The sequence below is a fragment of the Periplaneta americana genome, chromosome 15, assembly GCF_040183065.1.
Source record: "Periplaneta americana isolate PAMFEO1 chromosome 15, P.americana_PAMFEO1_priV1, whole genome shotgun sequence".
NCBI classification, from domain to species: Eukaryota; Metazoa; Arthropoda; class Insecta; order Blattodea; family Blattidae; genus Periplaneta; species Periplaneta americana.
In genome coordinates, this window is record NC_091131.1 from 11,280,592 (window position 1) to 11,304,523 (window position 23,932).

At 36.5% G+C, this 23,932-nt stretch overlaps 1 protein-coding gene across 5 annotated transcripts in view; it reads left to right on the forward strand.

Annotated features, from left to right (window-relative positions):
• LOC138714634 (mitogen-activated protein kinase-binding protein 1-like) overlaps nt 1–23,932 on the forward strand; it is a 525,862-nt gene that overhangs the window by 452,275 nt on the left and 49,655 nt on the right. For 3 of the 5 annotated variants that reach the window (XM_069846668.1, XM_069846671.1, XM_069846672.1), the window contains exons 16-22: nt 149–255; nt 3,670–3,747; nt 9,209–9,313; nt 12,587–12,708; nt 16,091–16,306; nt 22,696–22,796; nt 22,998–23,182. In XM_069846668.1, coding sequence (XP_069702769.1) covers nt 149–255; nt 3,670–3,747; nt 9,209–9,313; nt 12,587–12,708; nt 16,091–16,306; nt 22,696–22,796; nt 22,998–23,182 — 914 coding nt within the window. The remainder of the gene's footprint in view (nt 1–148; nt 256–3,669; nt 3,748–9,208; nt 9,314–12,586; nt 12,709–16,090; nt 16,307–22,695; nt 22,797–22,997; nt 23,183–23,932) is intronic. The other 2 variants (XM_069846670.1, XM_069846673.1) reach the window with 2 other exon arrangements.

The window sequence follows — 23,932 nt, forward strand, 5'->3', positions numbered from 1 at the left end:
TATCTATGTATATTGATAAAATTTTCGAGTACTTGTTGTATTTGTTTTTCAGACAGCTTTGTTTTGTTCTCTATTATTTACTTGTTTGCTCAGAAGTATGCTTCTTTTTCTGTATTTTATGCTAATGATGTTTTTTGTCTGTGTGCAGAGAAGAGACTGGATTCTGATGGCTCAAAAGATAGTTCCATTGACAGCGGTACAGAGGTGCGGCATTATGCTGATTTTCGACGTGAGACGGTGATTATATCAAAACAGGTATGACTGGAAATTTATATCATAGGCGAGGCTTAAAGGAAATGCTTATGGTAAAGAGGAAAGATTTTTTCTTTGATTTCTTTTATAGATTTTGTTAACTTTTCTGCCATACTAGCATATAAGCTAAAGATTTTACAGACGTGGACAAATTATTAACAAAATTAACGATTTTTTTATGATAATTCTATTTACAAAATTTGACTTTTCAATTTAGACTACAGTTGACAATTTTGCATATTTCCTTCATTATAGAAGACACAAATATACAAAAAGTCAACTGTAGTTTAAATTGAAGAGTCAGGTTTTGTAAAAATATATAATAAAAATCTTCAATTTTGCTAATAATTTGTAAATTAGCAAAAATGTTAACTGCATTGAAGAGTCAAATTTTGTAAAAATATAAAACAAAAATCTTCAATTTTGCAAATAATTTGGAAATATACAAAATGTCAACTGTGGTCCAAATTGAAGAATCGAATTTTGTAAAAAATATGTAATAAAAACCTTCAGTTTTGCTAATAATTTGTAAATATGGAAAAATATCAAATGTAGTCCAAATTGAGGAGTTAAATTTTAAAAAATATACAATACGAATCTTCAATTTTGCTAATAATTTGGAAATGCACAAAAATGTCAACTGTAGTCTAAATTGAAGAGTCAGGTTTTGTAAAAATATATAATAAAAATCTTCAATTTTGCTAATAATTTGTAAATTAGCAAAAATGTTAACTGCATTGAAGAGTCAAATTTTGTAAAAATATAAAACAAAAATCTTCAATTTTGCAAATAATTTGGAAATATACAAAATGTCAACTGTGGTCCAAATTGAAGAATCGAATTTTGTAAAAAATATATAATAAAAACCTTCAGTTTTGCTAATAATTTGTAAATATGGAAAAATATCAAATGTAGTCCAAATTGAGGAGTTAAATTTTAAAAAATATACAATACGAATCTTCAATTTTGCTAATAATTTGGAAATGCACAAAAATGTCAACTGTAGTCTAAATTGAAGAGTCAGGTTTTGTAAAAATATATAATAAAAATCTTCAATTTTGCTAATAATTTGTAAATTAGCAAAAATGTTAACTGCATTGAAGAGTCAAATTTTGTAAAAATATAAAACAAAAATCTTCAATTTTGCAAATAATTTGGAAATATACAAAATGTCAACTGTGGTCCAAATTGAAGAATCGAATTTTGTAAAAATATATAATAAAAACCTTCAGTTTTGCTAATAATTTGTAAATATGGAAAAATATCAAATGTAGTCCAAATTGAGGAGTTAAATTTTAAAAAATATACAATACGAATCTTCAATTTTGCTAATAATTTGGAAATGCACAAAAATGTCAACTGTAGTCTAAATTGAAGAATCATATTTTGTAAAAATATATAATAAAAATCTTAAATTTTGCTAATAATTTGTCCACGTCTGTACTTATTAAATCCCTACTGCTCTTTCGATATTGTAAAATATTATTTTAATCCGAAAATAAAACATAATGTAAATCCCTTTAGTTTCCTTCTAATACATTTAATGTGATATATCATAATAACTGTATTAATATTAATTTAAGAACCTTTAACATCATTTAGAAATAAAATGTTTTGTTTCCATGGTAACTGTAGCACAATAGTAATAACAGTAGAAAAAGGCCTTTTACTTATTTTGATATAATTAGTATTGATTACAGATCTATAACACAAATAAAAATATATTACGTCTAATGCAATTATGCAGTAATAATACTAATTATAAACTCGTATGCATTAACATTTGTTTGTAATAGCAATAACAAAAAATGAAACTGTTATACAGAATGTTTCATAATTATGGGTACAAACTGTAGGGGTAAGTAGAGGTCAATGAAACAAGGCAAAAAGTCCTAATGAACATAGGTCTGGAAACCAACCATATCCGAAATCTATGAGATTTTAGTATGCCTTGTCAGTACAGGTTCTCTGGGGTAACATAACAGCCGATATCCACTGGATGAAGATAGCATTATAACATATGTTCAATTATGACCATCGTTCATGATAAAGCGGGTATCATCACATTTCTTCAGCAATAATCATAGACATTCGAATATCCCACGTATTTCTAATGCCTTAATAACCATTGCCAATGTGTTCCCGGAGTTCTTTAACATTATCAATAGCAGTGGAATACATAAAACATTTCGAATATCCCCAAACAAAAGATCAGAGGATTCAAGTCAGGGGACCTGGGAGGCCACGATGTTGGTAAACCACAGTCGATGCACCTGTTGTGGGAGCTTGCGCATAAGAACTTTCGAATGTTCAAATGGAAGTGGGCCAGTGCTCCATCTGCAGCCGCCTTTCCCAAAGAGACGCTTCACCCAGAAGGTTGCATAGCCATTGTTGCAAAAAAATGGAGATATGCACAACCATTAAGTCAGCCACGAAGTCCGAATGTTGTAACTAACCCACTAACATATAACAAGAAAATTAGAAACGTGTTAATATCTTCAATTTGATTAAATAAATTTATAGCCTATGTGTATAAATTACTCAACCTATATTATATTTGTATTCTATAATTTTGAAATATATATAAATTGTCCTACTTTTCACTGCGATATTATTCTTCTCTAGTGTTAATATTATATTATATAATTCCATTGCCGTTGTAATTTAAATTTTAGTTCCTATTTTATTTTATTTTATTTATTTTTTTATTATTTTCTATATTTCTCTTATATTAATATTGTATTATATAATTTCTGTAACTGTAATTTTAATTTTATTTCTTATTTTATTTTATTTTATATTCTCTTATAGGCCTATTAATATTATATCTGAACTGCGACCGAACAAGAGCGCTGCTCATTCGGTCTCAAATTTTGTTGATACTACTGTATCTCCTTTTTTATATTGATTGTATTATTTTATTTCTATTTCTCTTGTTTGTAATTATATTCTTCTTTATTCTTTATTGTAAATGTACGAGGTGTGTTCAGTTGGTAGCCACAATGATGCGATGACATGATATCTCTGAAATGGTTGGTTTCTGGATAATGTTTATTAGGACTTTTTGTCTTGTTCCATTGTCCTGTAGTCACTCCTGTAGTTTGTACCTATAATTATGAAACACCTGGTGTATTAATTTGTAACTATGAATCATAAATAAGATGAAATAGAAATGTAGTTGCTAATTTGTTTTGCAGAGGTAAATGGTAGGGGTAATATTGAATTGCGCATTTGTGTGTAATGGTTTTTGTTACTTAAATTATTTAAATTTGCTGATTATACTTAAAATATATTATCAGTGTAACTTGAGTTAGATGCTTTGTTGGTTTATATTATGTTTTTGCATGTTTCCTCGTATGTAATACCAAATTTAAGTTTACGTACAGTTTAGTCCTTACTCTTATGTAATATTTGCAGGGTGAAAGGGATAATACCGACTTTGTACCTTGTCCTGAGAGTTACCAAGAACTAACTAATGGCCAACCAACTAAACAGGTATTTTGTTAACTCCTTTTTAGTAATAACCACACAACAAGTATTGTTATTTATTTTAAGTTTTTTATTTTGTGTTGTATATATTTGTAATTTAATTTGTTTGATGTCACACTGCTGTAATATATGTAAACACTAAATAGATGGCTTTCACTCACTTCAATATTTTAATTCAATTAAATATGAACTACAATAACAACAGCTCTCATCAAGGTTATTTACCTTATTGCATAACTTATAACAACATTTTAAAATAGTAAAATGTGTAATTTACTTACGAGTAAACAACTAATTATTAACATTCACCGCATCTTGTGAATGTCCTGTCTATGAAGGGCATTCATATTTGTATTTCTCTAAACTTTTAATCCAGTCTTGACTCATTGGTTTGTTTATACCGTAATTGTTACGAACTTAAGATAAACTATAATAATTTTGCTGCTGTTACATTAGAATATAACTTTGTAATGTTAACAGGAAATTGTATTCAATATAAAAATGCGATAATTTTTAAGTATAAATTACGAAGCAATGTCAATGTACACAGGCTGTAAACTGAAACAGTTACTACCTTTCCATGGGGAATTCAAATCGATCTGAATACCCTTTCTGTACTGAACAGTTAAATCGCTCGCTTGAACTTGGTCGAATGTCGCACCCTCGAGTGAGATACGATCGGTCGTGATGCGCTCGTAATAAATAGAAGCACAGTACAAGGTCATATCACCGACATGTCTTATCTTGTATGGAAGGCGACAGATAAGATACACATATGTTTTGCTCACACGGTAAAGATAAGGCTTTATTTTCTGCGTTTATGACAAACGTCTAATGGAACGTACCAAAACAGGAACATGGAGTTATAAATAAAATAGTATGAAAAACTTCGATATACAGTTATTATTGCTAATTAATAATTATTCAATATTTGATTTACCACATATATAATATGATAGGTCCATACATAGTGTTCCACCTATATACTGCGACAATGTAGAAACGTTTTACAAAATATTATTGATATAGCAGTAGATTAATAACAATATTAGTACAGAGATAACGTCACAGAAAATATAATAAAACTAATAATCATGCTGCACAACTGTTACAGACGCAAAGATTGATACACTAAGTATCACAAATAAGAATTTGTCCCACACATCACTCTTCATACCTTCTTTAGGACTTAACTTGTATTCCTTGATGAGTAGTTTCAACTTCACTACATCTTTTAGCTCTCCATTTTTGACAGTGTACTTCTTGCCAGTAACAAGAACGATGCGTAACGCTCAGCTTATACCGTTCAAGGATTTATCGCTCACGACAATTTTACCCATCATGCATGTGCACTATCTATCGAATTATGCTATGAACTACTTGGCGCTCGAGCGAAACCGTCCAATGCAGACCTCTAGTACTGAATACTTTATGGAAACGAGGATTCAGTTCGAACTGAATCTCAAATTTGATCCTGTTAGATAGTAGGTTCAGATCGAAATTTCTGCAACACTTTTGGCATGTAAACCCCTACTGTATTGAAACTGAACTGTATACGCTTTGCATTTAACAATCGTCGTTCTTTTTCTGAGTGTGACTGAATATGTTCGGATGTTCCGAATATTAGCGCGCCTAATTTAGAAGGTTTCAAGCAAGGAGGCAAGGAGCTTTGAAAATGTAGACTGCAACAAAGGGAATAATAACCTTATTAGCAAGGGCGGCTCTACAATAAGAACTGCAGAGCTGCAGAACCACCATTTAAATGGACCTGAAAAAATTAAAAATGTAAGACGTGCTTTTATGTAATCTAGTTCATTATTTCATTTATTTTTCCAATTCCTTCTCCTTCGATTCGAGATTTTACTGTCTGTAGGAGCCTTGAACTGCTCGAGAATTTTAGCTGTAGTGTACTTTTCGGATCTGTGATTGGCAGTTCCTGAAGCTCAATGCAGGGTAGTCGGCAGCAGGAAACTGGTTTTCTTCACCATCCCATAAGACTGCATTAGAGCTGCAACCGAAGCAGCTCTCTCCAAATATACAAAAGAACCGCCGACACCCTCATCTCCTTATGACCTGCGTTAGAACACATAGGCTTCTGGACTACTGTATATAGTTCCAGTGTGTTATAGTATACTGTGAGTGGTGTGATGTGATTAGTCAGTGTGTCTAAGGAAATATTTTATATTAAAAATGAATGAAATGGAAACCTAATTGACCAACCCTTTTCGAAATTAAAAGAGAAATTGCATGTTAACTTAAGAAATTAGGACGTCCTACACAAAATTTAAATATTGAAATTTCTGGAAAAAGTCGAGGAAATCATATAGCCTACTAGTCATTTTAATACCGAAATGTGTAATGGAAATGATTGGTTTTTTGCTGAGCTCATAAAAACGCTTTCTCCCTCACCCGTGTATTCTGTTTACATGGACCAACACTGGAGTGAAGGATTTAGTTAATTTGACTTTAAAAACTAGAAAAACATGTGAGGCACATCTCCACTACGTGACTAGTTGTACCAGGTGGAAGAGGTGTAGCGCCCGAATGGTTGGAATACAATTTCGGGTGCCCAGTCAACTCCGAGAAGGCGCTGTAATTACACGCGTTATCCGATTTAGATGCAATAAACAGCATGCGTTTGTTAAATACACTATTTTTCATGCAGAACTGCCAATCTTTGTAACTGCGGGCCGCTACTGCTTATTAGAAATCTTTTGTGAAAAGCAAATCCACAAATTGTTTGATGGAAAGCGATTAAAAATTCTGAAATATAGACACATGGTGGAGGAAATAGAGGAAAGGGGTTGTAATTCCAAAAGTGCTGAACAGATTAAAAACAAGTGGAAGGTGTGAAATTGGCTTAGACTAGAGCACATGTCGAAAAGAAAACATAAAGAGTGGTGCAGAGTGTAGGGAGTGTGAATGTTTTGATGCAGAATACAGCAGATCAAGACCTTGTGCAAAAATAGTCGTGTACCAGTAGTTGTTATTGCTGACTTTTTCACAAGTAGGTAAATAGTTTTAAAATAGTCACTTATCAGCACCATGCACACATTGCACGAGAATGTTTCGTGCTTGTCGAATGTCTTGTCGCTATACTGTGACTTGCAAGGGAAGTAAGTATGTGAAATATGTTTCAACTAAGGCCATACATTTTTTGAGGACAAAAGGTTTGTTGCATTGTGCAGTTCTGTGAGCATTAATAATTCATAAATCATAACTCTCAGCAGAATCAGCTGTAGCAATTACCAGCTTTATAAGTTCCAGTACTGTTCTAATGTGAAATCTCTGTAGGCAAAAAACGTTTTAGAGTGGAATCTTCAAGTAACAGATACGTAACAACTTTTTTTCCCTAATGCCACGAGGTTGTCTTTCGACATTTCTGGTCTTCTCTCCTGGCAGTGGCTTAGGTGTAATGCACTTCTGAGGTTGGGATGTCTGAAAGACGGAGTTACATTACCCCGATATCATAGGATGATCATGATTATGTAGCATCAGGAGAGGTCTTAAACCTTAAGTGGAGAAGGAATCTTCTTTCTCGCCATGTTAAATTTGTAATGTTTAATGTTCCTTGCAGAGCAATACATTTTTTCCACATATATTTACATCCTTTGCCAACAAAATTACATTTTTTTTCAGAGCAGTATCTTAAAAAATGTAATGGCAACCAAGCATATACAATAAAACCCTGATAAGACGCTGTTCAAGGGACCGGGTGTAAAACGCATATTAACCAGGACCGCGTATTAGGCGGGTGTACTTATTTTGACTTACATATAGTATCTAGTAGCATTTTTCTTTATTGAAATACATGATTCATGAAAGGTAATACAGTATTACTCCATTATGTAATTACTGTACTGTACATCAAAGACATTTACAATATGTACTGTACTTAATTCTTTCGAAAAAAAAAAACATTTATAGTTGTTTGCCATGTGCATGTACTCCAAGTCCTCATGTTTACCACACTTCAGTTTCTGCGATTACATCCTCCCGACGTCGCAGCTGTAGTGATTGAGTCGCGATTTTTTATTATCATTCTTAATGTCGATGATGGGATTCCTAATTCATCAGAGAGTTGTTTCTGAGTAAGAGTACTGTTCTCATCGTACTTTCGTAAGATTTCCAACTTTTCTGACGCAGAAAGGACTTTTCGTTTAACACTCATTGTAATCACATTCACAGACATTTCAATACACAAAAGGATAACAAACTGCCAAGCAAAAATTTCCAGAATTTCATTACGGCTGAGTGAGGAATGTTGATTGAGAGAGAGTTAACAAGAGGGTGCGGTATTGTAACTGTATGTAGGCTTTAACCACGCAGATAAGGAGTCGAATAAGAGAGCGTAACAAGAGGGTGGGGTATACTAAGGTATGAAGTATGAAGGTTTAAATGCGCAGGTAAAGGGCCGAATACCAATACTTTCAGGTTAATGGCACCAGTGAGTTCAATGACCAAGATGTTTCATTGCTGTTACAGTACATTGCTGAAAATTACATTGAAAATATACCACAAAATCAGCGTATTATGCGGGACTTGAGCGCAACAAATGGGATATTTCATAAAGGTGTTATATATGAAATGTGCAGGGACCGGTCAAAAAAAGCGTATTACACGGGATAGCTTAATAAGTTATCGAGGTTTTACTGTATATAAAATTAATACACTGTAAAAATTTCGATGCTCTGGAATGGATAGTTTCATAGAAAACGAACATAAGAATAGGAAAAAAATCAAAGTTATGGGAAAAATAAACAAAAAATTGTTCATATTATATTTTTTAAGTTATTTCTCTGAAAAAAAAAAAAGACATTTTGTTAGCAAAGGATATAGTAAGTGTATATGAAAAAATTCATTGCTCTACACTTTATACTTACTTACTTACTTACTTTTAAGGAACCCGGAGGTTTATTGCCGCCCTCACATAAGCCCACCATTGGTCCCTATCCTGAGAAAAATTAATCCATTCTCTATCATCATATCCCACCTCCCTCAAATCCATTTTAATATTATCTTCCCATCTACGTCTCGGCCTCCCTAAAGGTCTTTTTCCCTCCGGCCTCCCAACTAACACTCTATATGCATTTCTGGATTCGCTCTACACTTTATAGTTCTTTAAAACAGAAAATAACAAATTTAGCATAGTGCATGGCGGAGAGAGGAGGTACATTCTCCCCTTAACCTAATTTTCTAACAATGGACGAACACAGAAACAATTCCTGTGCTATGGCCAAGAATCAAACCCGGGACCTCATGAACTGTAGCCATCAACTGTGATCACTAGACCATGAGACTGGTCAATGTGACAATATGAGCATCCTTATTTTCAGATGGTAGATTCCTGCAAGTCATTCATGACTCTTGACTTACTTCATTTTATTGTAAGGTAACCAAAATTATTTCAGGCATCATTATAAAGGCTGGAATCAAATTTGCTGACATTTGAGGATGTGACTTGCAGGTGTCGAGCAGTAAAGTAACGCTATCCAGGGGAAGTGACATCACAGACCTCTCTCGAAGTCGTCACCTTACTGATGACAGTAGTATTGGCAGTTACAAGTACGAGGTATGTATTATTTATTGCACTAGACTAAATCCGCTGCAAATTGAAGTAAATTTTAATTATGCCTCAAAATTGCATGGCTTGGATATTAATACGCACACTAATTGCTTCTCAAGCATTCCCAGCACTGTATGTTCACATTATGTTTTATGTACAGTGTAGCCAGTAACTTTGTGTACTACACAAGACACAATATTGAATGATATATCAGAAACTGTTCCACCGAACTGTACTTAAGTGCTGTTGCCACTTGACCAGTGTACTATCTGCTACTATTGACACATGTTTTTGTTTGATATTTCCACCCACAAAATAGTCTGGCATTACAGTCACTTCAAACAAACATATTAGAAAATAGCTGTTTTGTATACAGTGTGTTAGTAACCACACAGTAAGAAATATGCCAGTGAAAACCCCACAATCCTATTTCAAATATTTTTTCAAGTTATAATTCTGTGAATTTGTTAAAACCCAGTTCCAAAAATGAAGGTTAGGCAATTTCTGAAAGATATATATTATTTTAATGTACCAAAGTACATATGATATTTCCAGGCAGATATTCTGCGTCATCATGCGATGAAAGAGTAATGGAACAGAGAAAAACTCTCTCAGTGCCGGGATTTTAACCCAGGTTTTCAGCTCTACGTGCTGATGCTTTATCCACTAAGCCACACCGGATACCTACCCCGGCGTCGGACAGAATCGTCTCAGATTAAGTTCCAACTCTTGGGTTCCCTTTAGTGGCCGCCCTCTGCACTAAGTCATAGATGTCTATGAACGTAGGACTGAAGTCCACACATGTGCTAAGGTGCACTCGTTATGAGTGACTAGTTGGCCGGGATCCGACGGCATAAGCGCCGTCTTAAATCACGAAGTAATTTACGCATATCATATATATTATTTTAATGTAACGAAGTACATATGATATGATATGATATGATTAGTGGATAAAGCATCAGCACGTAGAGCTAAAAACCCAGGTTCAAATCCCAGCGCCGGAGAGAATTTTTCTCCGTTCCATTACTCTTTCATTGTATGATGATGCAGAATATCTGCATGGAAATATCGTATGTACTTCGGTACATTAAAATAATATATATGATATGCGTAAATTACTTCGTGATTTAAGACAGTGCTTATTCCGTCGAATCCCGGCCAACTAGTCACTCATAACGAGTGCACCTCAGCACATGTGTGGACTTCAGTCCTACGTTCATAGACATCTATGATGTAGTGCAGAGGACGGCCACTAGAGGGAACCCAAGAGTTGGAACTTAATCTGAGACGATTCTGTCCGACGCCGGGGTAGGTATCCGGTGTGGCTCAGTGGATAAAGCATCAGCACATAGAGCTGAAAACCTGGGTTAAAATCCCGGCGCCAGAGAGAGTTTTTCTCCGTTCCATTACTCTTTCATCGTATAATTTCTGAAAGGCTTAAAGAAGAGAAGAATTATATGTTATTTATAGGAAAGACATTCCTGATGCTTTGTTTCTTTTTGCTCAAATGATTTCCAGTTTTTAATAAGTAAAATTATGCAAACTCAACCTAACTCAGTGTATGGAGAGGTGTTGTCCGATTCCATGGCAAGTTAGAAACATCTTGCCTGTTCTCCCTTTTTTTTTTTTTTTTTTTTTTTTTCTGAACATACCAGAAAACTTTGTCAGTTTATTTTTGAGACACCCTGTTCTTGTTAGAGCAGAACACTAATTGTGGGGTTGTCACTTTTTCCTCCCTGCCTTCCCTGGTTATTGAGCTGATACATAGCTCTGAAATGTTGAATATCTTTACACCAATGACATGGTGCAAACAATTAGCTAATTGTTCTCGGCTTAATTTTTCTAGACATGTAAAACAAAGGTTTCTGTGATCTCTCAAGTCAAAAACATCTGTCTGCTAGGTGTTAACTTGGAGTGATGGGTAGTTGGCCGGAAATTTTGTGTGAAACCCATGTCATCGGAGTCAGAGTTCTTAATACATGTCTAAATCCTATGGAACACCATTCCTGTCATTATTTTTCTTCTGAAGGAAGCTACGGTATGCACCAAAACAAACAGTACTGAAATTATCACTGATCTGCTGTGCACGTTTCCCTAGCAACGAAGTATTTATTTATTGTATACAATAGTAGTGAATTCAGTGTTGTGTTGATTTCTGCAATTATGGTTCTCACAACAGAGGAGAAGGTGTTTATCATCGAGCTTTATTTCCAGTCATACGGAGTACTGAAATTACAGACATACTCTGAAAATCAAGATGTCATTATAACATATAAGGCGACATAAGACTGATCCCGTACGACAGAACTTCTCGACGACAGCTAACATTGTTGTGTTATTTGGTGCCGCATTGTTAAATCGCTCCTCATACTGCTCTTTAACTTGGCACAAGCTTGGCCCATTCTAACACCCCACTTCATATGACCGGAAATAATGCTCGATGATAAACTCCTTCTCCTCTGTTGTGAGAACATAATTGCTGCACTAACCTCAACACTGAATACACAATATGTTAAACTATCATATAAAATAAATAAATATTTGGTTGCTAGGGAAACATGAACAGCAGATGAGCGATAATTTCAGTATTGTTTATTTTGGCGTATACTGTATGTTAAGGATGTTCATCATGCCATAAACGTTCATTGTCCTTGTCTGTGTTTAAACACATGGACTTTACATCTATCATCTATCTATTGTCAAAGATGGTAGCTATTAAGTTACTACTGATGATTCTTGTGCCAAATAGAAAGGGTTTCCTATTTGACTTATCTGAAAACAGATAAAAAAAATGTTAAGATTGATTGCACACCAATGTTTTCTTTGGGTTACAAAACATTTTCATTTTCTGTTTTGTACAAACAATCTCCAACATCCAAAAAATAAGTATTGAACTGAGAAACTAAAACTGATTTTATCCTTCATACTATTGCTGATGGCGGCCGGGTAGCTCAGTTGGTATAGCAGCTGGCTACGGACTGGAAGGTCTGGGGTTCGATCCCAGGTGGTGACAGGATTTTTTCTCGTTGCCAAACTTTCAGAACGGCCCCGAGGTTCACTCAGCCTCCTATAAAATTGAGCACCGGGTCTTTCCCGGGAGTAAAAGGTAGTGGCGACCACACCACCTCATTCTAGTGCCGAGGTCATGGAAAGCATGGGGCTCTGTCTCCATGCCCCCCAAGTGCCTTCATGGCATGTTATGGGAATAACTTTTTTTTCTTTACTATTGCTGATACGATTGTTTATTGATATTTATTATAATGATGCTGTGTGATACAGGACATGGAGAGTACGGAGCATGATGGCGATGTGGAAGACTACTCAGAGGGGGAAGGGGAGTCCACGGAACCAGAGCAAGGGGACCGTGTCATGTACTACCCACCTGCTGAGGAGACGGGAAGGTAACACTTCAACAAGCGTCGATTGAGTGCTTAGCAGTGCTGTGGAGTTGGAGTCAGGTTCAGAAGTGGGTTTGGATGGAATAGAGTCATAGTTGGAAGCAATTTTTTATGGAAATCAAATTTTCAGGCATAACTCCCTGTAAAGTTGATTTGAATAATTTTGAGGGAAAAATTGTTCTGGGGCCGGGTATCGAGCCCAGGACCTTTGGTTTTTCCCTCAAAATTATTAAAATCAACTTTACAGGGAGTTATACTTGAAAGCTTGATTTGCATAATACACGTCACTGTTCGTTAACAGAAAACCACAATTTAAGTCACACAGAGTTAGTGTGCACTCAGTGTTGGTTGCTTGACGGTTGTCAGCCCACTTTGAGGTCTGTGGGTATAGAGGGAAAAGTTGGATCGGTGTCGGGTAGAGTTCCTGGATAGCTCAGTTGGTAGAGCGTTGGTACGTTTAATCAAAGGTCCAGGTTCGATACCCGGCCCCGGAACAATTTTTCCCTCAAAATTATTCAATTCTTTATGAAGTTAGTCAAAATCAATTTTGGAGAGTTCAAAATAAGAGTTAGAACTAGTTTTGAGTGGAGTCAGAATGATGACTTGGAAATTGGAAGAAATTTGGGTGAAGTCGGAATCAGAATTCGAAGTAATTTAGTTAGATCTGAGTCAGATCAGAATCAAATTCAGGTACAGTTGACAGGAATTATGATTAGAGTCATCCTCATCATCCTAAGGTGCTTTGGCCCATTTTCGTACCATGATAACCCCCCCCCCCCTCCATTATACGCTTCCATTTCTCCCTGTTTCTTGCAGTTGCCTTCCAGTTTCTTATATGGATTAGATTGGCTGCATCTTTCTGTATCGTTTCTTCCCATTGGTTACGTGGTTTTCCAACTGACCTTTTCCCATCAATGTGTCTATCAAGTAATTTTTTGGGGATGCGTTGACTTTCAATTCTTATAATGTGACCAGCCCACTGGAGTCTCTTAACCCTTAAATTGGCAAAACTTCATTTCTCATACTGGTTTATTAAACATTGTCGGACTGTGAAGAAAACAAATATTGCAATGTCCATATTTTATATGTTGTACAATAGTATAGTATTGTGAAATTTTAATTTTCCAACCAACTTTTTTTTAAGTCAATAAATATGCTCATCTTTTAGACAATTATATCTTTGTCCCATTTGCTGTGGAGACCTTCGGTCCTTGGAGTCATGACGATAAAGTTTTGGTATCTCAAATTGGCCAAATTTTGATCTCCATTACTGGTGATCACCGTTGCACTACTTATTTGCATCAATGCTTAAGTATTGCTATTCAACGCAGAGCGTTTTGGGTACTCTTCCCGAGTCCAGCCCTTTGGACAAACTTTTTCTCTTCTATGTAAATGTTTATATTTAGTTTTTATACATGTGTAATTGTAACGGTGAAAATATTGTTAATCAAATTATTTTTTATTTTTTTATTTTATTTTTTTTCATAAGTGTATATTATTTTGGGAGTGTTTTTTGTACGTAATTTTATGAGGTTGTTATTGATATGCCGATAAATTATCTTGAAGTGACTGAAATATTTAACGTTATATCGAAGTAACTATTGTTATTCAAATCAACATTACAATGTCACATTTGCAAAAGACATTGATTGACTATTTATGTGTTACAAAGTTATAAGGAAAGACCTGTATAGTTTGAAGTATATCGTTAATGGAAATTTTTTTTTTCTATTCTATTAAAATTATAGCATATAGCCTGTTAACCTTTTGTATCCTATAGGATACTTTGTCAATTTAAAGGTTAATACATCTAAATGTGGATGATGCTATAGCATTATGTAAGGCATATAGTTCATGAGTATCTAATTTGCCATGTTCCATTGGCTAGTTTAGGTCCAAATATCTTCCTGAGGATTATGAAGGTACAAATATCTTTGAGGATTTAGAGTCAGAGACTGCCAAAAGCAATTTGGCATCAATTCTCTTAGAATCATAAGTAATTTTAGGAGATATTGGAAAAGAATTGTAAGAAATTTGGGATCACTTCAGAGTCAGAGTTGAAGGAAATTGTGGATAGAGTCAGGGTCAGAATTAGAAAAATGTGAGCAGATGGATCATCATCAGGGTTGGAAAACATTGTCAGTGGATAAAAATTTTCTTCACAGCCCTGATGATTAAATCTCACTTTTCTTCTGGTTTGTTGGAAAATTATACACCATCTGACGAAAGGTAAGATAATATTTTTTCAATGGGTACTGGCACACTGTGGATTATCTGGTAATGAAACTGGTGACCGTTTTGCTAAGAAGGGAAGTAAAATCTCACAAAACCCTATGTCAACTTTACCTTTTCAATCTGTTAGAAGATATATCAACTCTGAATATCAAGATATAATATCATATCATTTCCACAAAATTTCAAATAGTAAAAGATGGGAGTGTCTCAGTGTACAACAAAATATAATTCCTGAGTATCCGAGCAAAAGTAGAGTTCCATCCTTTCGATTACTCACAGGGCATGACTGTGAAAACACTTGAACAAAACGGGAGTTATTTCTTCACCACTTTGTCGACCTGGTTAGCGAGTTAGTATAGCGCTGGCCTTCTATGCCCAAGGTTGCGGGTTCGATCCCAGGCCAGGTCGATGGCATTTAAGTGTGCTTAAATGCGACAGGCTCATGTCAGTAGATTTACTGGCATGTAAAAGAACTCCTGCGGGACAAAATTCCGGCACATCCGGCGACGCTGATATAACCTCTGTAGTTGCGAGCATCTTTAAATAAAACATAACATTTTAAAATATTTTCACCACTTTGTCCACTGTGCAGTCTTCACGAAGAAATGGATCAGTATCATCTTCAGCGATGTCCAGCCCTTTCCCCTAAACCCACTGTGTGTGAGAAATATTGGAGAGCAAGAGAGTTGATGCTGGTCCACAATAAACTGGGAATGGAAATATTGTTAAATTAAATGTATTTTAACGTTATTTTCGTTCTAGTTCTCGTTGTTGTTTCCATTTCCAGTTTATTGTGAACCAGCCTTTAATGGCTTTATTGCCAAGAACCCTAGATCATATATGTAACAGATAACTCCTCGCTACGTTAAAATCAGCAGCACTTTGAAGAGAACAACCGCCAGGATCGCCACCCGTCTGCCGTAAACGAACACGAGATGGCAGCACAGTCGCTAATGCATTTCAAATGGGAATTATGACGAGACTCCTTATGTAACAACTAGATGGCAGCGTAGTAAACCTGACAAAAATTGTTAGCCTATAAGCCCGACATATCTGTTACATATATGATCTAGGCAAGAACTCAGCATTAGTTAAGAACAACAACTTTTGTTCTGGAAATATAACCAGAGCATACTTGTCTTGCCTGCAGTGATTACACCGTGAATGCCATGGATGTGGAGGAGCTCCGTCGCTCCCAGAGGCGGATGAAGAAGAACCAGCGGCCGGAGCGTCTGACTGACCTGCCACTCATCTCCGTGTCTGCGTCGGTATCGGGCAGCCAGGAGAGTGACGAGGACGACGACGAGGTGTCGACTCCAAGTGCAGACACAGCCGAGCGCAATCTGCTTTCAATGCTGTCTGTCAGGTGAGCAGCCAGGGCATTCTGGCGATTTCTCATGAAGTCATTGTAGACCTGTTTATAGTCAAAGTGAAATTATTATTGCCTACATCAGCAGCACTAATCACGTACCTTTACCCTCATGCTCGCCTTCTTTTCTTTCATCATTTCCGTCTTTTTATCCTCATCTTTCCCATCTTCTTCACCTTAGTGCCATCTGCTTCTTTGCCTACCTTGTTTTCCTTCTTTTTTGTATTTGCCTTCTTTTTCGTTTTAGTCTTTTCCCCCTTCTTCTCCACCTTTGTTTTTGCCCTTTTCTTCTTTTTCTTCTTGGCCTTTGGCTTTATCTTCTTCTTTTTCTTCTTCTTTTTCTTTTTCTTCTTCTTCTTGGCCTTTGTCTTTGCCCTCTTCTCTTCTTTTTCTTCTTGGCCTTTGGCTTTGTCTTCTTCTTCTTCTTCTTGGCCTTTGTCTTTGTCCTCTTCTCTTCTTTTTCTTCTTGGCCTTTGGCTTTGTCTTCTTCTTCTTCTTGGCCTTTGTCTTTGTCCTCTTCTCTTCTTTTTCTTCTTGGCCTTTGGCTTTGTCTTCTTCTTCTTCTTTTTCTTTTTCTTCTTGGCCTTTGGCTTTGTCTTCTTCTTTTTCTTCTTCTTCTTGGCCTTTGTCTTTGCCCTCTTCTCTTCTTTTTCTTCTTGGCCTTTGGCTTTGTCTTCTTCTTCTTCTTGGCCTTTGTCTTTGCCCTCTTCTCTTCTTTTTCTTCTTGGCCTTTGGCTTTGTCTTCTTCTTCTTCTTTTTCTTTTTCTTCTTGGCCTTTGGCTTTGTCTTCTTCTTCTTCTTGGCCTTTGTCTTTGCCCTCTTCTCTTCTTTTTCTTCTTGGCCTTTGGCTTTGTCTTCTTCTTCTTCTTGGCCTTTGTCTTTGCCCTCTTCTCTTCTTTTTCTTCTTGGCCTTTGGCTTTGTCTTCTTCTTCTTCTTTTTCTTTTTCTTCTTGGCCTTTGGCTTTGTCTTCTTCTTCTTCTTGGCCTTTGTCTTTGCCCTCTTCTCTTCTTTTTCTTCTTGGCCTTTGGCTTTGTCTTCTTCTTCTTCTTGGCCTTTGTCTTTGCCCTCTTCTCTTCTTTTTCTTCTTGGCCTTTGGCTTTGTCTTCTTCTTCTTCTTGGCCTTTGCCTTTGCCCTCTTCTCTTCTTTTTCTTCTTGGCCTTTGGCTTTGTCTTCTTCTTTTTCTTTTTCTTCTTGGCCTTTGGCTTTCTCTTCTTCTCCTTGGGCTTTGCCCTCTTGTTGTTGTTGTTGTTCTTCTTCTTCTTCTTGAGCTTTGCCCTCTTGTTCTTCTTCTTCTTCTTCTTCTTGGGCTTTGCCCTCTTGTTGTTCTTCTTCTCTTCTTGGGCTTTGCCCTCTTGTTCTTCTTCTTTTTCTTCTTCTTCTTGGGCTTTGCCATCTTCTTCTTCTTCTTCTTCTTCTTGTTCTTTTTCTTCTTATTCTTCTTCTTCTTGGGCTTTGCCCTCTTGATCTTTTTCTTCTTCTTGGCCTTTGTCTTTGTCCTCTTCTCTTCTTTTTCTTCTTGGCCTTTGGCTTTGTCTTCTTCTTCTTCTTCTTGGCCTTTGTCTTTGCCCTCTTCTCTTCTTTTTCTTCTTGGCCTTTGGCTTTGTCTTCTTCTTCTTCTTTTTCTTTTTCTTCTTGGCCTTTGGCTTTGTCTTCTTCTTCTTCTTTTTCTTTTTCTTCTTGGCCTTTGGCTTTGTCTTCTTCTTTTTCTTCTTCTTCTTGGCCTTTGTCTTTGCCCTCTTCTCTTCTTTTTCTTCTTGGCCTTTGGCTTTGTCTTCTTCTTCTTCTTGGCCTTTGCCTTTGCCCTCTTCTCTTCTTTTTCTTCTTGGCCTTTGGCTTTGTCTTCTTCTTTTTCTTTTTCTTCTTGGCCTTTGGCTTTCTCTTCTTCTCCTTGGGCTTTGCCCTCTTGTTGTTGTTGTTGTTCTTCTTCTTCTTCTTGAGCTTTGCCCTCTTGTTCTTCTTCTTCTTCTTCTTGGGCTTTGCCCTCTTGTTGTTCTTCTTCTCTTCTTGGGCTTTGCCCTCTTGTTCTTCTTCTTTTTCTTCTTCTTCTTGGGCTTTGCCATCTTCTTCTTCTTCTTCTTCTTCTTCTTCTTCTTGGGCTTTGCCCTCTTGTTCTTTTTCTTCTTATTCTTCTTCTTCTTGGGCTTTGCCCTCTTGATCTTTTTCTTCTTCTTGGCCTTTGTCTTTGTCCTCTTCTCTTCTTTTTCTTCTTGGCCTTTGGCTTTGTCTTCTTCTTCTTCTTGGCCTTTGTCTTTGCCCTCTTCTCTTCTTTTTCTTCTTGGCCTTTGGCTTTCTCTTCTTCTCCTTGGGCTTTGCCCTCTTGTTGTTGTTGTTGTTCTTCTTCTTCTTCTTGAGCTTTGCCCTCTTGTTCTTCTTCTTCTTCTTCTTCTTGGGCTTTGCCCTCTTGTTGTTCTTCTTCTCTTCTTGGGCTTTGCCCTCTTGTTCTTCTTCTTTTTCTTCTTCTTCTTGGGCTTTGCCATCTTCTTCTTCTTCTTCTTCTTCTTCTTGGGCTTTGCCCTCTTGTTCTTTTTCTTCTTATTCTTCTTCTTCTTGGGCTTTGCCCTCTTGATCTTTTTCTTCTTCTTGGCCTTTGTCTTTGTCCTCTTCTCTTCTTTTTCTTCTTGGCCTTTGGCTTTGTCTTCTTCTTCTTCTTCTTGGCCTTTGTCTTTGTCCTCTTCTCTTCTTTTTCTTCTTGGCCTTTGGCTTTGTCTTCTTCTTCTTCTTGGCCTTTGTCTTTGCCCTCTTCTCTTCTTTTTCTTCTTGGCCTTTGGCTTTGTCTTCTTCTTCTTCTTTTTCTTTTTCTTCTTGGCCTTTGGCTTTGTCTTCTTCTTTTTCTTCTTCTTCTTGGCCTTTGTCTTTGCCCTCTTCTCTTCTTTTTCTTCTTGGCCTTTGGCTTTGTCTTCTTCTTTTTCTTCTTCTTCTTGGCCTTTGTCTTTGCCCTCTTCTCTTCTTTTTCTTCTTGGCCTTTGGCTTTGTCTTCTTCTTTTTCTTCTTCTTCTTGGCCTTTGTCTTTGCCCTCTTCTCTTCTTTTTCTTCTTGGCCTTTGGCTTTGTCTTCTTCTTCTTCTTGGCCTTTGTCTTTGCCCTCTTCTCTTCTTTTTCTTCTTGGCCTTTGGCTTTGTCTTCTTCTTCTTCTTGGCCTTTGTCTTTGCCCTCTTCTCTTCTTTTTCTTCTTGGCCTTTGGCTTTGTCTTCTTCTTCTTCTTTTTCTTTTTCTTCTTGGCCTTTGGCTTTGTCTTCTTCTTCTTCTTTTTCTTTTTCTTCTTGGCCTTTGGCTTTGTCTTCTTCTTTTTCTTCTTCTTCTTGGCCTTTGTCTTTGCCCTCTTCTCTTCTTTTTCTTCTTGGCCTTTGGCTTTGTCTTCTTCTTTTTCTTCTTCTTCTTGGCCTTTGTCTTTGCCCTCTTCTCTTCTTTTTCTTCTTGGCCTTTGGCTTTGTCTTCTTCTTTTTCTTCTTCTTCTTGGCCTTTGTCTTTGCCCTCTTCTCTTCTTTTTCTTCTTGGCCTTTGGCTTTGTCTTCTTCTTTTTCTTCTTCTTCTTGGCCTTTGTCTTTGCCCTCTTCTCTTCTTTTTCTTCTTGGCCTTTGGCTTTGTCTTCTTCTTCTTCTTGGCCTTTGTCTTTGCCCTCTTCTCTTCTTTTTCTTCTTGGCCTTTGGCTTTGTCTTCTTCTTCTTCTTGGCCTTTGTCTTTGCCCTCTTCTCTTCTTTTTCTTCTTGGCCTTTGACTTTGTCTTCTTCTTCTTCTTTTTCTTTTTCTTCTTGGCCTTTGGCTTTGTCTTCTTCTTCTTCTTTTTCTTTTTCTTCTTGGCCTTTGGCTTTGTCTTCTTCTTTTTCTTCTTCTTCTTGGCCTTTGTCTTTGCCCTCTTCTCTTCTTTTTCTTCTTGGCCTTTGGCTTTGTCTTCTTCTTTTTCTTCTTCTTCTTGGCCTTTGTCTTTGCCCTCTTCTCTTCTTTTTCTTCTTGGCCTTTGGCTTTGTCTTCTTCTTTTTCTTCTTCTTCTTGGCCTTTGTCTTTGCCCTCTTCTCTTCTTTTTCTTCTTGGCCTTTGGCTTTGTCTTCTTCTTCTTCTTGGCCTTTGTCTTTGCCCTCTTCTCTTCTTTTTCTTCTTGGCCTTTGGCTTTGTCTTCTTCTTATTCTTGGGCTTTGCCCTCTTCTTCTTCTTCTTCTTCTTGGCATTTGTCTTTGTCCTCTTCTTTTCTTTTTCTTCTTGGCTTTTGGCTTTGTCTGCTTCTTCTTCTTCTTCTTCTTCTTCTTCTTCTTGGGCTTTGCCCTCTTCTTCTTTTTCTTCTTCTTCTTCTTCTTGGCCTTTGTCTTTGTCCTCTTCTCTTCTTTTTCTTCTTGGCCTTTGGCTTTGTCTTCTCCTTCTTCTTGGGCTTTGCACTCTTCTTCTTCTTCTTCTTCTTGGCCTTTGTCTTTGCCCTCTTCTCTTCTTTTTCTTCTTGGCCTTTGACTTTGTCTTCTTCTTCTTCTTCTTGTTCTTGGGCTTTGCCCTCTTCTTCTTTTTTTTCTTCTTCTTCTTGGCCTTTGTCTTTGCCCTCTTCTCTTCTTTTTCTTCTTGGCCTTTGGCTTTGTCTTCTTCTTCTTCTTCTTGTTCTTGGGCTTTGCCCTCTTCTTCTTTTTTTTCTTCTTCTTCTTGGCCTTTGTCTTTGCCCTCTTCTCTTCTTTTTCTTCTTGGCCTTTGACTTTGTCTTCTTCTTCTTCTTCTTGTTCTTGGGCTTTGCCCTCTTCTTCTTTTTTTTCTTCTTCTTCTTGGCCTTTGTCTTTGCCCTCTTCTCTTCTTTTTCTTCTTGGCCTTTGGCTTTGTCTTCTTCTTCTTCTTCTTGTTCTTGGGCTTTGCCCTCTTCTTCTTTTTTTTCTTCTTCTTCTTGGCCTTTGTCTTTGCCCTCTTCTCTTCTTTTTCTTCTTGGCCTTTGACTTTGTCTTCTTCTTCTTCTTCTTGTTCTTGGGCTTTGCCCTCTTCTTCTTTTTTTTCTTCTTCTTCTTGGCCTTTGTCTTTGCCCTCTTCTCTTCTTTTTCTTCTTGGCCTTTGGCTTTGTCTTCTTCTTCTTCTTCTTCTTCGGCTTTGCCCTCTTCTTCTTCTTCTTCTTCTCCTCGGGCTTTTCCCTTTTGTTCTTCTTCTTCTTGGCCTTTGTCTTTACCCTCTTCTCTTCTTTTTCTTCTTCTTCTTCTTCTTCTTCTTCTTCTTGGGCTTTTCCCTCTTGTTCTTCTTCTTCTTTTTTCCTTCTTCTTGGTCTTTGTCTTTGTCCTCTTCTCTTCTTTTTCTTCTTCGCCTTTGTCTTTGCCCTCTTCTTCTTCAAAATTCAGTCTTATCAAAGAATGACATATTCTCCATATGACGGAGCTGCAGTACGTTCCTCATATTTTGGGTCTTATGAACCACTTTCCTTCATAGAAAGATGTTAAACCATTCCATTGGATATAAGTTTACCATCAATTTCCATTGTACAACTTAATACTGCCAAGGAAAATGATATTCGGAGTCTCTTTAAATACCCCTCTGAAGAGGGGGTGGCTGGGTTTGAAGAAATACTCACCAAAGCAAACCAACAAAAATGGCAGGAGGAGGAAGGGAGCGAAGTGACTCAAACAATGAAGACTGCTGAGATGAAAATTGGCAAGCAAGAAAAGTTTGTATGTCATTTGTTAAACTATCATCAGAATTATTATTGATTCCACATTTATTGGAAAATATAAATTTTTCACTTATTTTGAATTACCTTCACTCTTTATGACTATTATTATTATTACAAGTGACTTAAAACAGCTATTTGAATTTAGTTTTGTTATATTAAATTCCTGTAATTAATATTATATATACTAAGAACATATACTGGCACATTTTAAAATGCAAGTTGCTATTTAAAATATTACAATATCTATTTCAAAGAATTGTCTTCAATAAGAAATGATTATGTTCATTACTGCATTCATTGAAACAGTTTCTTTAAGTACTTGGTACAAGCACTAAACCAAAGTGAAAATTTCAGATGTCATTTCCTCCGAACACGGTTTTCTGGTATACACCCCTTGTACATACAACTCCTCAATTCAAGTCGCAAAGAGTTTGTGTGCACTCATTGTTGGGCTTGATGTCTTGTCAGTCCACTTGTCTCGTACAGTTCCTGGGTAGCTCAGTCGGTAGAGCATTGACACGCTCAGCCAAAGCTCCCTGGTTCGATACCTGGCCCTGGAACAACTTTTTCCTTGAAATTATTGTACTAATTTGTTGTAATACATGTGAGAAAATATGTGTCACCATGATACTTACTTTTTCTTTATTTATTTATTTCTTTATGCTCCACACGCATTAAGTATCATTAGTGGAGTTTTTTATAATATTTTAACTGCGTTTTCTTTTTCGTATCTTCATTATTGGTTTTTAATCTTGTGCATTCTAGCAGCACAGAAAGTTTGGATCGTGTAGGACAGAGAGAAAAGTACCTGAAGAATACCTTTGAATCTCTCAGTGGGGCAGAGCAAGAAGCCACCAAAGATGCAGGTTAGATATGTACTTAAATAACATGTCTTTGGTCAAGCACTGTGACATACAAAATATTAACAGTTATTAACATGGTATGAATATGATAAAGATATTATTTGATCATAATTTTAAAGCAATTGATAGAGGTGTTGGATGTTTTGTAATTGTAGTTTCTGTGGCATGGGAATGTTCTCCTGAAGGTCCAGTTCTCTGTTTCAGCTGGAACAAGCATATCATCTCAATTTCTAGTTCGTGCTAACCAGGGTGGAATGTTCTCGACGTCCACTCTTCGTAATGTGGCAGTCATCAATGCTGCCAAGCAAACCCGTGTGGACAGCGAGACATCGAAGAAACGCGAAGAACTGCAACGCAGAATAGAAGAGACGCGCAGGAAATTGCAGAGTGTAAGTTCTGGCAATCTGGCACATTGTGTGAAATTATTAGTTTCAGAGCCTCGTGAAATGAGTTGTTGGTAATGAATCTTTGACTAAGGAATTCTGATATCCATCTGAACATATTGCTGGAGATACCTAATTTCTGGAGTTTTAGCAGTGGCGGCTCGTGGGTATTGATATAAGGGGGGCTGCATACAAAAATAAATCAAGCAAATTACTTTATTTAAAGATTAGTTCCATGCGCCTTATCTTGTAAGTTGTGTTTAAATGAGACAGGCTCACGTGAGTAGATTTACTGGCATTTAAAAGAATCCTGCAGACAAAATTCCTGCACAGCGGCGACGCTGATATAACCCCTGCAGTTGCGAGTGCCGTTAAATAAACCATAATTTAATTTTTTATATGCAGATTTGAACCTTAGAAATATCTAACTGGCGATGTTGTAGTTGGCTGTATTTTATATATATATATATATATATATATATATATATATATATATATCTCAATAAATGAAAAAAATAATTAAGCCAGAAATTGAATTCAGGATCTTCAAGAGTACGCACCAGGGCGCTTGCCTTATTTATTGTCATATTGTTAGATGTTTCAGATTGCATTATATTTTGAAAACATTCTAGCAATGGCTCCTTCTTCTCATGAACAACATTTACTGTTCTTATTTTAAATCCATCTTGTTGCCCCAGCTGATGAAATTGTCTTTGAAACACATTAATCTAATACAGACTGAGTGGAGATCGAGAG